A 16,871-nucleotide genomic window follows, 5' to 3' on the forward strand; every position below is an offset into this window, starting at 1 on the left:
CTGTACTGTGACATCACTGTGTGTATTATCTCTGTACTGTGACATCACTGTGTGTATTATCCCTGTACTGTGACATCGCTGTGTGTAGTATCCCTGTACTGTGACATCTCTGTGTGTATTATCCCTGTACTGTGACATCACTGTGTGTATTATCCCTGTACTGTGACATCATTGTGTGTATTATTTCTGTACTGTGACATCGCTGTGTGTATTATCCCTGTACTGTGACATCGCTGTGTGTATTATCCCTGTACTGTGACATCACTGTGTGTATTATCTCTGTACTGTGACATCACTGTGTGTATTATCCCTGTACTGTGACATCACTGTGTGTATTATCCCTGTACTGTGACATCACTGTGTGTATTATCTCTGTACTGTGACATCGTTGTGTGTATTATCCCTGTACTGTGACATCACTGTGTATTATCCATGCACTGTGACATCACTGTGTGTATTATCCCTGTACTGTGACATCACTGTGTGTATTATCCCTGTACTGTGACATCACTGTGTGTATTATCCTGTACTGTGACATCGCTGTGTGTATTATCCCTGTACTGTGACATCACTGTGTGTATTATCCATGCACTGTGACATCACTGTGTGTATTATCCCTGTACTGTGACATCACTGAGTGTATTATCTCTGTACTGTGACATCACTGTGTGTATTATCCCTGTACTGTGACATCACTGTGTGTATTATCCCTGTACTGTGACATCACTGTGTGTATTATCCTGTACTGTGACATCGCTGTGTGTATTATCCCTGTACTGTGACATCGCTGTGTGTATTATTTCTGTACTGTGACATCGCTGTGTGTATTATCCCTGTACTGTGACATCACTGTGTGTATTATCTCTGTACTGTGACATCACTGTGTGTATTATCCCTGTACTGTGACATCGCTGTGTGTAGTATCCCTGTACTGTGACATCTCTGTGTGTATTATCCCTGTACTGTGACATCACTGTGTGTATTATCCCTGTACTGTGACATCATTGTGTGTATTATTTCTGTACTGTGACATCGCTGTGTGTATTATCCCTGTACTGTGACATCGCTGTGTGTATTATCCCTGTACTGTGACATCACTGTGTGTATTATCTCTGTACTGTGACATCACTGTGTGTATTATCCCTGTACTGTGACATCACTGTGTGTATTATCCCTGTACTGTGACATCACTGTGTGTATTATCTCTGTACTGTGACATCGTTGTGTGTATTATCCCTGTACTGTGACATCACTGTGTATTATCCATGCACTGTGACATCACTGTGTGTATTATCCCTGTACTGTGACATCACTGTGTGTATTATCCCTGTACTGTGACATCACTGTGTGTATTATCCTGTACTGTGACATCGCTGTGTGTATTATCCCTGTACTGTGACATCACTGTGTGTATTATCCATGCACTGTGACATCACTGTGTGTATTATCCCTGTACTGTGACATCACTGAGTGTATTATCTCTGTACTGTGACATCACTGTGTGTATTATCCCTGTACTGTGACATCACTGTGTGTATTATCCCTGTACTGTGACATCACTGTGTGTATTATCCTGTACTGTGACATGGCTGTGTGTATTATCCCTGTACTGTGACATCACTGTGTGTATTATCCATGAACTGTGACATCGCCGTGTGTATTATCCCTGTACTGTGACATCACTGAGTGTATTATCTCTGTACTGTGACATCACTGTGTGTATTATCCCTGTACTGTGACATCGCTGTGTGTATTATTTCTGTACTGTGACATCGTTGTGTGTATTATCCCTGTACTGTGACATCACTGTGTGTATTATCCATGCACTGTGACATCACTGTGTGTATTATCCCTGTACTGTGACATCACTGTGTGTATTATCCCTGTACTGTGACATCACTGTGTGTATTATCCTGTACTGTGACATCACTGTGTGTATTATCCCTGTACTGTGACATCACTGAGTGTATTATCTCTGTACTGTGACATCACTGTGTGTATTATCCCTGTACTGTGACATCACTGTGTGTATTATCCCTGTACTGTGACATCACTGTGTGTATTATCCTGTACTGTGACATCGCTGTGTGTATTATCCCTGTACTGTGACATCACTGTGTGTATTATCCATGCACTGTGACATCGCCGTGTGTTTTATCCCTGTACTGTGACATCACTGTGTGTATTATCCCTGTACTGTGACATCACTGTGTATTATCCCTGTACTGTGACATCCCTGCGTGTATTATCCCTGTACTGTGACATCACTGTGTGTATTATCCCTGTACTGTGACATCACTGTGTATTATCCCTGTACTGTGACATCCCTGCGTGTATTATCCCTGTACTGTGACATCACTGTGTGTATTATCCCTGTACTGTGACAATACTGTTTGTATTATCCCCTGTACTGTGACATCACCGCGTGTATTATCCCCTGTACTGTGACATCACTGTGTGTATTATCCCTGTACTGTGACATCACTGTGTGTATAATCTCTGTACTGTGACATCACTGTGTGTATTATTCCTGTACTGTGACATCACTGTGTGTATTATCCCTGTACTGTGACATCACTGTGTGTATTATCTCTGTACTGTGACATCACTGTGTGTATTATCCCTGTACTGTGACATCACTGTGTGTATTATCCCTGCACTGTGACATCACTGTGTGTATTATCCCTCTACTGTGACATCACTGTGTGTATTATCCCTGTACTGTGACATCGCTGTTTATATTATCCCTCTACTGTGACATCACTGTGTGTATTATCCCTGTACTGTGACATCACTGTGTGTATTATCTCTGTACTGTGACATCGTTGTGTGTATTATCCCTGTACTGTGACATCACTGTGTGTATTATCCATGCACTGTGACATCACTGTGTGTATTATCCCTGTACTGTGACATCACTGTGTGTATTATCCCTGTACTGTGACATCACTGTGTGTATTATCCCTGTTCTGTGACATCACTGTGTGTATTATCTCTGTACTGTGACATCACTGTGTGTATTATCCCTGTACTGTGACATCACTGTGTGTATTATCCCTGTACTGTGACATCACTGTGTGTATTATCACTGTACTGTGACATCGTTGTGTGTATTATCCCTGTACTGTGACATCACTGTGTGTATTATCCGTGTACTGTGACATCACTGTGTGTATTATCCCTGTACTGTGACATCGCTGTGTGTATTATCCGTGTACTGTGACATCACTGTGTGTATTATCCCTGTACTGTGACATCACTGTGTGTATTATCCCTGTTCTGTGACATCACTGTGTATTATCCCTGTACTGTGACATCACTGTGTATATTATCCCTGTACTGTGACATCACTGTGTGTGTACTGTCCCTGTACTGTGACATCGCTGTGTGTATTATCCCTGTACTGTGACATCACTGTGTGTATTATCCCTGTACTGTGACATCACTGTGTGTATTACACCTGTACTGTGACATCACTGTGTGTATTATCCCTGTACTGTGACATCACTGTGTGTATTATCCCTGTACTGTGACATCGCTGTGTATATTATCCCTGTACCGTGACATCACTGTGTGTATGTTATCCCTGTACTGTGACATCACTGTGTGTATTATCCCTGTACTGTGACATCACTGTGTGTATTATCCATGTACTGTGACATCACTGTGTGTATGTTATCCCTGTACTGTGACATCACTGTGTGTATTATCCATGTACTGTGACATCACTGTGTGTACTATCCCTGTACTGTGACATCACTGTGTGTATTATCCCCTGTACTGTGACATCGCTGTGTGTATTATCCGTGTACTGTGGCATCACTGTGTGTATTATCCCTGTACTGTGACATCACTGTGTGTATTATCTCTGTACTGTGACATCGCTGTGTGTATTATCCCTGTACTGTGACATCACTGTGTGTATTATCTCTGTACTGTGACATCACTGTGTGTATTGTCCCTGTACTGTGACATCACTGTGTGTATTATCCCCTGTACTGTGACATCGCTGTGTGTATTATCCGTGTACTGTGGCATCACTGTGTGTATTATCCCTGTACTGTGACATCACTGTGTGTATTATCTCTGTACTGTGACATCGCTGTGTGTATTATCCCTGTACTGTGACATCACTGTGTGTATTATCTCTGTAATGTGACATCACTGTGTGTATTGTCCCTGTACTGTGACATCACTGTGTGTATTATCCCTGTATTGTGACATCGCTGTGTGTATTATCTCTGTACTGTGACATCACTGTGTGTATTATCCCTGTACTGTGACATCACTGTGTGTATTGTCCCTGTACTGTGACATCACTGTGTGTATTATCCATGTACTGTGACGTCACTGTGTGTATTATCCGTGTACTGTGACATCACTGTGTGTATTATCCGTGTACTGTGACATCACTGTGTGTATTATCCCTGTACTGTGACATCGCTGTGTGTATTATCCGTGTACTGTGACATCACTGTGTGTATTATCCCTGTACTGTGACATCACTGTGTGTATTATCCGTGTACTGTGACATCACTGTGTGTATTATCCCTGTACTGTGACATCACTGTGTGTGTGTAGTGTCCCTGTACTGTGACATCGCTGTGTGTATTATCCCTGTACTGTGACATCACTGTGTGTATTATCCCTGTACTGTGACATCACTGTGTGTATTACACCTGTACTGTGACATCACTGTGTGTATTATCCCTGTACTGTGACATCACTGTGTGTATTATCCCTGTACTGTGACATCACTGTGTATGTTATCCCTGTACTGTGACATCACTGTGTGTATTATCCCTGTACTGTGACATCACTGTGTATTATCCCTGTACTGTGACATCACTGTGTGTATTATCACTGTACTGTGACATCACTGTGTGTATTATCCCTGTACTGTGACATCACTGTGTATATTATCCCCTGTACTGTGACATCGCTGTGTGTATTATCTCTGTACCGTGACATCACTGTGTGTAGTATCCCTGTACTGTGACATCACTGTGTGTATTATCTCTGTACCGTGACATCACTGTGTGTATTATCTCTGTACTGTGACATCACTGTGTGTATTATCCCTGTACTGTGACATCACTGTGTGTATTATCTCTGTACTGTGACATCACTGTGTGTATTATCCCTGTACTGTGACATCACTGTGTGTATTATCCCTGTACTGTGACATCACTGTGTGTATCATCCCTGTACTGTAACATCACTGTGTATTATCCCTGTACTGTGACATCACTGTGTGTATCATTCCTGTACTGTAACATTACTGTGTATTATCCCTGTACTGTGACATCACTGTGTGTATCATCCCTGTACTGTAACATCACTGTGTATTATCCCTGTACTGTGACATCACTGTGTGTATCATCCCTGTACTGTAACATTACTGTGTATTATCCCTGTACTGTGACATCACTGTGTGTATTATCCCTGTACTGTAACATTACTGTGTATTATCCCTGTACTGTGACATCACTGTGTGTATTATCCCTGTACTGTGACATCACTGTGCGGATTATCCCTGTACTGTGACATCACTGTGTGTATTATCTCTGTACTGTGACATCACTGTGTGTATTATCCCTGTACTGTGACATCACTGTGTGTATTATCCTGTACTGTGACATCACTGTGTGTATTATCTCTGTACTGTGACATCACTGTGTGTATTATCTCTGTACTGTGACATCACTGTGTGTATTATCCCTGTACTGTGACATCATTGTGTGTTATCCCTGTACTGTGATATCACTGTGTGTATTATCCCTGTACTGTGACATCACTGTGTGTATTATCTCTGTACTGTGACATCGCTGTGTGTATTATCTCTGTACTGTGACATCGCTGTGTGTATTATCTCTGTACCGTGACATCACTGTGTGTAGTATCCCTGTACTGTGACATCACTGTGTGTATTATCCCAATACTGTGACATCACTGTGTGTAGTATCCCTGTACTGTGACATCGCTGTGTGTATTATCCCTGTACTGTGACATCGCTGTGTGTATTATCTCTGTACTGTGACATCGCTGTGTGTATTATCCCTGTACTGTAACATCACTGTGTATTATCCCTATACTGTGACATCACTGTGTGTATCATCCCTGGACTGTAACATCACTGTGTATTATCCCTGTACTGTGACATCACTGTGTGTATTTTCTCTGTACTGTGACATCACTGTGTGTATTATCTCTGTATTGTGACATCACTGTGTGTTATCCCTGTACTGTGACATCACTGTGTGTTATCCCTGTACTGTGATATCACTGTGTGTATTATCCCTGTACTGTGACATCACTGTGTGTATTATCCTGTACTGTGACATTACTGTGTGTATTATCCCTGTACTGTGACATCACTGTGTGTATTATTCCTGTACTGTGACATCACTGTGTGTGTGTTATCCCTGTACTGTGACATTACTTTGTGTATTATCCCTGTACTGTGACATTACTTTGTGTATTATCCCTGTACTGTGACATCACTGTGTGTATTATCCCTGTACTGTGACATCACTGTGTGTATTATCCCCTGTACTGTGACATCACTGTGTGTATTATCCCTGTACTGTGACATCACTGTGTGTATTATCCCTGTACTGTGACATCGCTGTGTGTACTATCCCTGTACTGTGACATCACTGTGTGTATTATCTCTGTACTGTGACATCACTGTGTGTATTATCCCTGTATTGTGACATCACTGTGTGTTATCCCTGTACTGTGACATCACTGTGTGTTATCCCTGTACTGTGATATCACTGTGTGTATTATCCCTGTACTGTGACATCACTGTGTGTATTATCCTGTACTGTGACATTACTGTGTGTATTATCCCTGTACTGTGACATCACTGTGTGTATTATTCCTGTACTGTGACATCACTGTGTGTGTTATCCCTATACTGTGACATTACTTTGTGTATTATCCCTGTACTGTGACATTACTTTGTGTATTATCCCTGTACTGTGACATCACTGTGTGTATTATCCCTGTACTGTGACATCACTGTGTGTATTATCCCCTGTACTGTGACATCACTGTGTGTATTATCCCTGTACTGTGACATCACTGTGTGTATTATCCCTGTACTGTGACATCGCTGTGTGTACTATCCCTGTACTGTGACATCACTGTGTGTATTATCCCCTGTACTGTGACATCACTGTGTGTATTATCCTGTACTGTGACATTACTGTGTGTATTATCCCTGTACTGTGACATCACTGTGTGTATTATTCCTGTACTGTGACATCACTGTGTGTGTTATCCCTATACTGTGACATTACTTTGTGTATTATCCCTGTACTGTGACATTACTTTGTGTATTATCCCTGTACTGTGACATCACTGTGTGTATTATCCCCTGTACTGTGACATCACTGTGTGTATTATCCCTGTACTGTGACATCACTGTGTGTATTATCCCTGTACTGTGACATCGCTGTGTGTATTATCCCTGTACTGTGACATCACTGTGTGTATTATCCCCTGTACTGTGACATCACTGTGTGTATTATCCCTGTACGGTGACATCACTGTGTGTATTATCTCTGTACTGTGACATCACTGTGTGTATTATCCCTGTACTGTGACATCACTGTGTGTATTATCTCTGTACTGTGACATCACTGTGTGTATTATCCCTGTACTGTGACATCACTTTATGCCCGGTTAGGTAACATCTTTGCCCCTCTGTACTGTATATTAGGGCGAGGTGTGTCCTCTTGTTATATTTAGATTTATTTTTGGTGCTGTGCTGTTCCCTTATTCCACCACCAGAGGGCACAGACTGTGTTAGTTACAAGAAATTAACCATTTAAATGTAAATACCCCATTGTAACGACCCCCCTGCAGTGTGAGCAGGCGGCATCTATGGGGGGATCTGTCTGCACCCCTGCTTCTTATAGCCGTAATAACATGGGGTGTCTGAGAAATACAGCTGCAAAGAAGAGCCCCCCATCCGTTGCTACCACAGACATAGGGAGCTCCTTTTATTTTCCGCCTATGGGTGGTCTCTGGGGGGATTCTGGAGGGGGTCTGTGCTGGGATGCAATGAGAAGTGTCTGGACTACTGGAATTGGGGGTGATCGCTGTGTGGGGGTGTATTGGGGAATGGGGAGAGGGGGGCGAAGGCGAGAGAAGAAACACAAGTTACTGCAGCGAGAGGCTGAGACTGTTGTTGTTCTCAACGTGGTCCGACCAGCGAGTACAAGAGCAGCAGAGCAGAGGCTGGAGCAGCAGAGCCGGAGCGTAGTGCCGCAGCAGAATGTCCCTGGAGCTGGAGGAGACTGTGCCCAGCACCGAGGATGAGGAGGATGAGGCCCCCGCAGGGAAGAGGAGCTCCCGCAGGAACAAGGGCGCAGCTGTCACATCCGCCACCAAGAAGAAGAACAAGAAGAACCAGCCAGGACGCTACAGCCAGCTGGTGGTGGACACCATCCGAAAACTAGGCGAGAGGAACGGCTCCTCCCTGGCCAAAATCTACAGCGAGGCCAAGAAGGTGTCCTGGTTTGACCAGCAGAATGGTCGCACCTACCTGAAGTACTCCATCAAGGCTCTGGTGCAGAACGACACCCTCCTGCAGGTCAAGGGGGTGGGGGCCAACGGCTCCTTCCGACTCAACAAGAAGAAGCTGGAGGGAGGGGGCACCCCCGAAAAGAAAGCACCCCCTGCCCCCAAACCTGCCGCCAAGAAGCCGCCGCCTGCCCCCAAGAAGGCGAAACCCAAAGCCAAGAAGGAGAAACCCAGCAAAAAGAAAGCAGGGGGCAGCGGGGGCAAGAAGGTTAAGAGCACAGGGAACCCTGGGGGCAGGAAGGTCAAGAAGACCAAGTCCAGAAAGGCGTGAACCCCCCCTGTACTCCCCCCAAGGGGGGCGGGACCTGATACAATGTATCCAGCTGTCATTCTTCTCGGAACTTTGAAACAATCAATGCTTGATGATTGGCCGGAGGGCAGCAGTCACCCTGGCTACGGCGTTCGGAGGGCGGGGCGGAGGTGACAGCTGTGACATGGAGGGGGAGGAGCTGCTGGCAGGACACTGCAGGGTCACCGCTGCTGCCCCCTCTTCCCCTTCTAATGGGGGCTTTTTTTTGTATATTTTGTGTTTCTCTTCATTTTGCATATTTTGGACCATTTTCTTTTTCAAATGTATTTTGTGTTTGGTTATTTTTTTTATGCTAAATTAAAGGAAACGTTACTTAACTCTTTGTAGTCATTTTGTAGAAAGGTAATGGGGGGAGGGGGGTAGTGTCACTCATGTCTGGTTAGTGGGGGAGGGGGACAATTCCAGACTATTGTATTCTGTGTCTCATCTGCTACAGTATAGAAGGTGAATGTCCCCTCACTTGGGGAGTGCTGGGGTCCCTTGTGTACCCCTTTAATCATGTCATGGTTATGCTGCTGCACCATTCATTTCTATGAGAGCGCTGAGCAAAGCCGAGTAATATAGGGATCAGTGATAGAAGGGTGAGGACCCCCAATATGCTGAGAAGCAGCAGCGTGTACATGTATAGGGGGCGCATGATTGGGGGGAGCAGGGGACACGTGTCCTTGGAAAACCCAATTAACTTATTAAAATGAAATCTTTGCTTACGTTTGTAATAGAGAAATTGTACAGACACAGAAGTGCAGGTCATGGGTCATCGATTACTATCCTACAGACTGGGGTCACATTGCAGGGTCCCTCAGTAACGGGGTGACCCTTCTCCAATCCCAGGGCTGCTGTGGATGGAAAGGAGGCAGAGAAAAAGTCTACATTCACTTTAATGTCACTACTAAAATATATTGGTGCACCCCCCCCCCATAACATGTCATAAAGGTTCCCAAATATTTACAGGGGTGTCAGGGCAGTAGTTCTCCAAGATGTCACGGTACAGGGATAATACACACAGTGATGTCACAGTACAGGGATAATACACACAGTGATGTCACAGTACATGGATAATACACACAGTGATGTCACAGTACAGGGATAATACACACAGTGATGTCACAGTACAGGGATAATACACACAGTGATGTCACAGTACAGGGATAACACACACAGTGATGTCACAGTCACAGTACAGGGATAATACACACAGTAAAGTCACAGTACAGGGATAATACACACAGTGATATCACAGCACAGGGATAATACACACAGTGATGTCACAGTACAGGGATAATACACACAGTGATGTCACAGTACAGGGATAATACACACAGTGATGTCACAGTGCAGAGATAATACACACAGTGATGTCACAGTACAGGGATAATACACACAGTGATGTCACAGTACAGGGATAATACACACAGTGATGTCACAGTACAGAGATAATACACACAGTGATGTCACAGTACAGGGATAATACACACAGCAATGTCACAGTGCAGGGATAATACACACAGTGATGTCACAGTACAGGGATAATACACACAGTGATGTCACAGTACACGATAATACACACAGTGATGTCACAATACAGGGATAATACACACAGTAATGTCACAGTACAGGGATAATACACACAGTGATGTCACAGTACAGGGATAATACACACAGTGATGTCACAGTACAGGATAATACACACAGTGATGTCACAGTACAGGGATAATACACACAGTGATGTCACAGTACAGCATAATACACACAGTGATGTCACAGTACAGGGATAATACACACAGTGATGTCACAGTACAGGGATAACACACACAGTGATGTCACAGTCACAGTACAGGGATAATACACACAGTAAAATCACAGTACAGGGATAATACACACAGTGATGTCACAGTACAGGGATAATATACACAGCGATGTCACAGTACAGGGATAATACACACAGTGATGTCACAGTACAGAGATAATACACACAGTGATGTCACAGTACAGGGATAATACACACAGCGATGTCACAGTACAGAGATAATACACACAGCGATGTCACAGTACAGGATAATACACACAGTGATGTCACAGTACAGGTATAATACACACAGTGATGTCACAGTACAGGGATAATACACACAGTGATGTCACAGTACAGGGATAATACACACAGTGACATCACAGTACAGGATAATACACACAGTGATGTCACAGTACCAGGATAATACACACAGTGATGTCACAGTACAGGGATAACACACACAGTGATGTCACAGTACAGGGATAACACACACAGTGATGTCACAGTCACAGTACAGGGATAATACACACAGTAAAGTCACAGTACAGGGATAATACACACAGTGATGTCACAGTACAGGGATAATACACACAGTGATGTCACAGTGCAGAGATAATACACACAGTGATGTCACAGTACAGGGATAATACACACAGTGATGTCACAGTGCAGGGATAATACACACAGTGATGTCACAGTACAGGGATAATACACACAGTGATGTCACAGTACAGCATAATACACACAGTGATGTCACAGTACAGGGATAACACACACAGTGATGTCACAGTGCAGGGATAACACACACAGTGATGTCACAGTGCAGGGATAACACACACAGTGATGTCACAGTGCAGAGATAATACACACAGTGATGTCACAGTACAGGGATAATACACACAGTGATGTCACAGTACAGGGATAATACACACAGTGATGTCACAGTACAGCATAATACACACAGTGATGTCACAGTACAGGGATAACACACACAGTGATGTCACAGTACAGGGATAACACACACAGTGATGTCACAGTCACAGTACAGGGATAATACACACAGTAAAGTCACAGTACAGGGATAATACACACAGTGATGTCACAGTACAGGGATAATACACACAGTGATGTCACAGTGCAGAGATAATACACACAGTGATGTCACAGTACAGGGATAATACACACAGTGATGTCACAGTGCAGGGATAATACACACAGTAAAGTCACAGTACAGGGATAATACACACAGTGATGTCACAGTACAGGGATAATACACACAGCGATGTCACAGTACAGGGATAATACACACAGTGATGTCACAGTACAGGATAATACACACAGCGATGTCACAGTACAGAGATAATACACACAGGGATGTCACAGTGCAGAGATAATACACACAGCGATGTCACAGTACAAGTATAATACACACAGTTATGTCACAGTACAGGATATAATACATAGTGATGTCACAGTACAGAGATAATACACACAGCGATGTCACAGTACAAGTATAATACACACAGTTATGTCACAGTACAGGATATAATACATAGTGATGTCACAGTACAGAGATAATACACACAGCGATGTCACAGTACAGGGTTAATACATACAGTGATGTCACAGTACAGGGATAATACACACAGTGATGTCACAGCACAGGGATAATACACACAGCGATGTCACTGTGTGTATTATCCCTGTACTGTGACATCACTGCGTGTATTATCCCTGTACTGTGACATCACTGTATGTATTATCCCTGTACTGTGACATCACTGTGTGTATTATCTCTGTACTGTGACATCACTGTGTGCATTATCCCCGTACTGTGACATCACTGTGTGTATTATCCCATTACTGTGACATCACTGCATGTATTATCCCTGTACTGTGACATCACTGTGTGTATTATCCCTGTACTGTGACATCACTGCGTGTATTATCCCTGTACTGTGACATCACTGCGTGTATTATCCCTGTACTGTGACATCACTGTGTGCATTATCCCAATACTCTGACATCACTGTGTGTATTATCCTTGTACTGTGACATCACTGTGTGTATTATCCCTGTACTGTGACATCACTGTGTGTATTATCCCTGTACTGTGACATCACTATGTGTATTATCCCTGTGCTGTGACATCACTGTGTGTATTATCCCTGTGCTTTGACATGACTGTGTGTATTATCCCTGTACTGTGACATCACTGTGTGTATCTCTGTACTGTGACATCACTGTGTGTATCTCTGTACTGTGACATCACTGTGATGTCACAGTACAGGGATAATAAACACAGTGATGTCACAGTACAGGGATAATAAACACAGTGATGTCACAGTACAGGGATAATACACACAGTGATGTCACAGTACAGGGATAATACACACAGTGATGTCACAGTATTGGGATAATACACACAGTGATGTCACAGTACAGGGATAATACACACAGTGATGTCACAGTACAGAGGATAATACACACAGCGATGTCACAGTACAGGGATAATACACACAGTGATGTCACAGTACAGGGATAATACACACAGTGATGTCACAGTACAGGGATAATACACACAGTGATGTCACAGTACAGGGATAATACACACAGTGATGTCACAGTACAGGGATAATACACACAGTGATGTCACAGTATTGGGATAATACACACAGTGATGTCACAGTACAGGGATAATACAGACAGTGATGTCACAGTACAGGGATAATACACGCAGTGATGTCAGAGTATTGGGATAATACACACAGTGATGTCACAGTACAGGGATAATACACGCAGTGATGTCAGAGTATTGGGATAATACACACAGTGATGTCACAGTACAGGGATAATACACACAGTGATGTCACAGCACAGGGATAATACACACAGTGATGTCACAGTACAGGGATAATACACACAGTGATGTCACAGTACAGGTATAATACACACAGTGATGTCACAGTACAGGGATAATACACACAGTGATGTCACATTACAGGGATAATACACACAGTGATGTCACAGTACAGGATAATACACACAGTGATGTCACAGTACAGGGATAATACACACAGTGATGATGTCATATTATAGGGATAATAAACTTGGTGTATGATGAAATGTCACTCCCTGTGAATGTCCCTCATTCCTTTGTTATGTTGGTGATTGGGGATGAGACTTTATGATGTTGTAAAGTCTTTATTCTATACTCATGTATACTATACATCACACGCTATATTATAGGTATCAGGCAGCAACGCCCTCTGATGGAAGGAAGAGGAAAAGCAAGTATTGATAAAATGTAAATTATTAATCATAAAACTCCCTGTAGTCCATGGAAACCGCAGTAATATAGTAATATACAGAAATAGGAAACCATAATACAGCAGCCACTACAGGGTCACATCTCTAAAAAACACCCTCCACCCCAAAAATTTCCATTATCTCTGCCCACCACCAGCATCTTTATTAACCCTTATTATAACCCATGAGTTTAACCAGGTCCAGTAGTGCATTTGGTTCCGTCCAATGTAACATTGATCTTTATACACCAAAATAAGGGAAGGGGCTCCCTGTCATATCCCACAACAGATGTCTATGGTTTTACATAGGATTATATGTTATTCTTGTACATTTCAGGGCTTATCCTGTAAAAAAATGCTCTGGAAAAAAAGTGTGATTTTTTTTATTGGGGGGGAGGGGGTCTGACAGCTATGGTATGGGTAGACATATATCTATGGTTTTATATAGGGCACATTTATATGTAAGGAATCTATTATATATGTGAAAAACTATTATCGGAGGGGTAAGGAAAATCAAATTTTTTGGGGGGCCGTGGACTGACAGCTGGGACCCCCAGAACAGGTCTATCGGCCCCACAACTATTGTATGGATGGATGGATGTCATGCATGGGCAATAAGACTCTCATCAATGCAGTAAGGACAGATTGGGGGCTTGAGACCCCTGTTCCAGTTTTTAGTGGGGGTCCAAGTGATTGCCCCTTACTCCAGTGATAAAACATGTATGACCTTTCCTGTGACTGGTTAAACAGTTAGTTAATGTCACAACTAAGTCACCATAACAATGCAACACATTCAGCTCTGCTACATTAAAGCCACATAGTAACAATATAGGCACACATGTAGCAGATTTGGGTTATGTCACATTCTATTTTGTGCCTGGATTTAGAATTCGGAAAATCTGTTACATTAATCATCTCTAAGCTGACACAGAACAGTGAGAGGACACATCCAGCTCTGCTACATCACTACATAGTATTCAGGCTAATTACTACAAGATGTTTGCTAATTTCTTCTAGATACCTGTGAGGGGGTCACTGTGTGCCAGGATGCCCCCGATATATCAGGTGTCCCCCATATGATCCCCTCTGCCAACTCCAGGGTCCCCCTCCAGCTGCAGGATCACGTGAGGGGCGCTCTGTGTTACTTGCACCAAATTAAAGACCCTCTAACTCCGGCCCCGCTTCACCAAGACCTCCAAAATAAATATCTATCTGTCCCTTGAATCCTCCTCTTTCATCTCGTGTATGGATCGCCCCAGATCGCTCAGGTTTAGACGGTGAAAATCGCCCCCGAATAGCATGCCTCCCCACCGCTAGGGCTATGACAGGCAGGGGATGCACGGGTTAATCCGCTCATTTCAGGGTTAAAACGGGATGATCGAGTGATCGAGTCCGGGCAGATCGGTGGATGGGGGTCCTGGGTACAGGATGCATCGGGCGTCTCGTTGCCGCGGTTGAACGATTTGCAGAAATCGGCGCAGAATTGAGCGCGAAGAAACACAAGTTGCTGGGAAGTGGCGCAGGGAGCTGTTGTTGTTCTCAACGTGGTCCGCTCTCTACGTATAAAGAGAGGAGGAGCAGAGGGGCAGGAGATCAGACTGATCGTGACCGCCAAATAGATCGCATCGTCTGCACTGAGACCCAGCAATGGCACAGCAAGAAGTAGCACCTGCCTCCCCTAAGAAGAAGGCGACTACACCCTCTAAGAAGTCGTCGGGGGGCAAAAAGAAGAACCAGCCAGGACGCTACAGCCAGCTGGTGGTGGACACCATCCGAAAATTGGGCGAGAGGAACGGATCTTCCCTGGCCAAAATCTACGGCGAGGCCAAGAAGGTGTCCTGGTTTGACCAGCAGAATGGTCGCACCTACCTGAAGTACTCCATCAAGGCTCTGGTGCAGAACGACACCCTCCTGCAGGTCAAGGGGGTGGGTGCCAATGGCTCCTTCAGACTCAACAAGAAGAAGCTGGAGGGGCTAGCAGTGCCCAAAAGAGCAGCCCCTGCCCCTAAACCTGCCGCCAAGAAGGCTGCTGCCCCCAAAAAGGCGACCCCCAAGAAAGCCAAGCCTGCGCCAAAAAAGAGCGCCAAGAAGCCCGCCAAGAGCCCCAAAAAGGCGACCCCCAAGAAGGTGAAGAAGGCGACCAAGCCCAAGGCTCTGCGAGCCAAGAAGGCGTGAGCCGAGCCATAGACACTGACAGAGACTGTGTACATAGCCCCGCCCCCTGCACTGGCTTGTTTATTATTATTTGAAATTTCAAAACAGAACTTGATACATTGTTACCGGACGCCCCGACTACAAAGGGTTAAACCCGCCGCTTTTTCCTTAGGTTTTTTTTTTCGCTGCTCGGGATCCGATGCTGTTGTCCCTGCGGCTTTTCCTGCTACTTGTTTTATTGCTGCATGCGATTTATCCTCGATTATTTTCTACTATTTGTAGAATTTTATTTCTTTGCTTATTTTGATACCTGGAAGAATTTGTTTTTTAATAAAAGCAAAAAAAAAAATGGTTAATGAATCGTTTTTGTCAAGTGTTTGACTTGCTGGGACCTGTGGTTCTTAGGAGTGATGGCACTACAACTCCCAGGTGATTGTTGTAGCTGGGGGTTGTAGTCTTATCACAGGTAGGTAACAACTTAGTAGTAATATTTATATATTATAAGTGTGATGTTGCCATTATGGGTATTTAAAGGGCCATACACCTCATATGTGCGATTATTTGTATGTGTGGGGGTCTCTATAGAAAAGGTGTGGGGGGGGGGATGCAGGATCAGACTTACAGGGGGGTCCTGGTCACTACATATCTCCCCAATTCTGTTGAACTTGCTGATTTGTATCCTAAAAGAAGCTACTCATCTCTATGGCACTGACAG

General features: G+C 43.9%; 2 protein-coding genes across 2 annotated transcripts; both read left to right on the forward strand.

Moving 5' to 3' along the window:
- Window positions 1–8,236: 8,236 nt before the first annotated feature.
- Window positions 8,237–9,222, forward strand: LOC140103959 (histone H1.10-like). The gene has a single exon (XM_072127274.1). It carries the CDS (start codon window positions 8,288–8,290, stop codon window positions 8,864–8,866), a length of 579 nt encoding a protein of 192 aa, XP_071983375.1. The 5' UTR covers window positions 8,237–8,287; the 3' UTR covers window positions 8,867–9,222.
- Window positions 9,223–15,581: 6,359 nt separating this feature from the next.
- LOC140103954 (histone H1.10-like) lies at window positions 15,582–16,516 on the forward strand. Its single transcript, XM_072127268.1, has one exon. The coding sequence runs from the start codon at window positions 15,650–15,652 to the stop codon at window positions 16,175–16,177; it is 528 nt and encodes a 175-aa protein (XP_071983369.1). The 5' UTR covers window positions 15,582–15,649; the 3' UTR covers window positions 16,178–16,516.
- The last annotated feature ends 355 nt before the right edge of the window (window positions 16,517–16,871 follow it).

This window comes from Engystomops pustulosus, chromosome 10, assembly GCF_040894005.1.
Source record: "Engystomops pustulosus chromosome 10, aEngPut4.maternal, whole genome shotgun sequence".
In the NCBI taxonomy this organism is placed as follows: domain Eukaryota; kingdom Metazoa; phylum Chordata; class Amphibia; order Anura; family Leptodactylidae; genus Engystomops; species Engystomops pustulosus.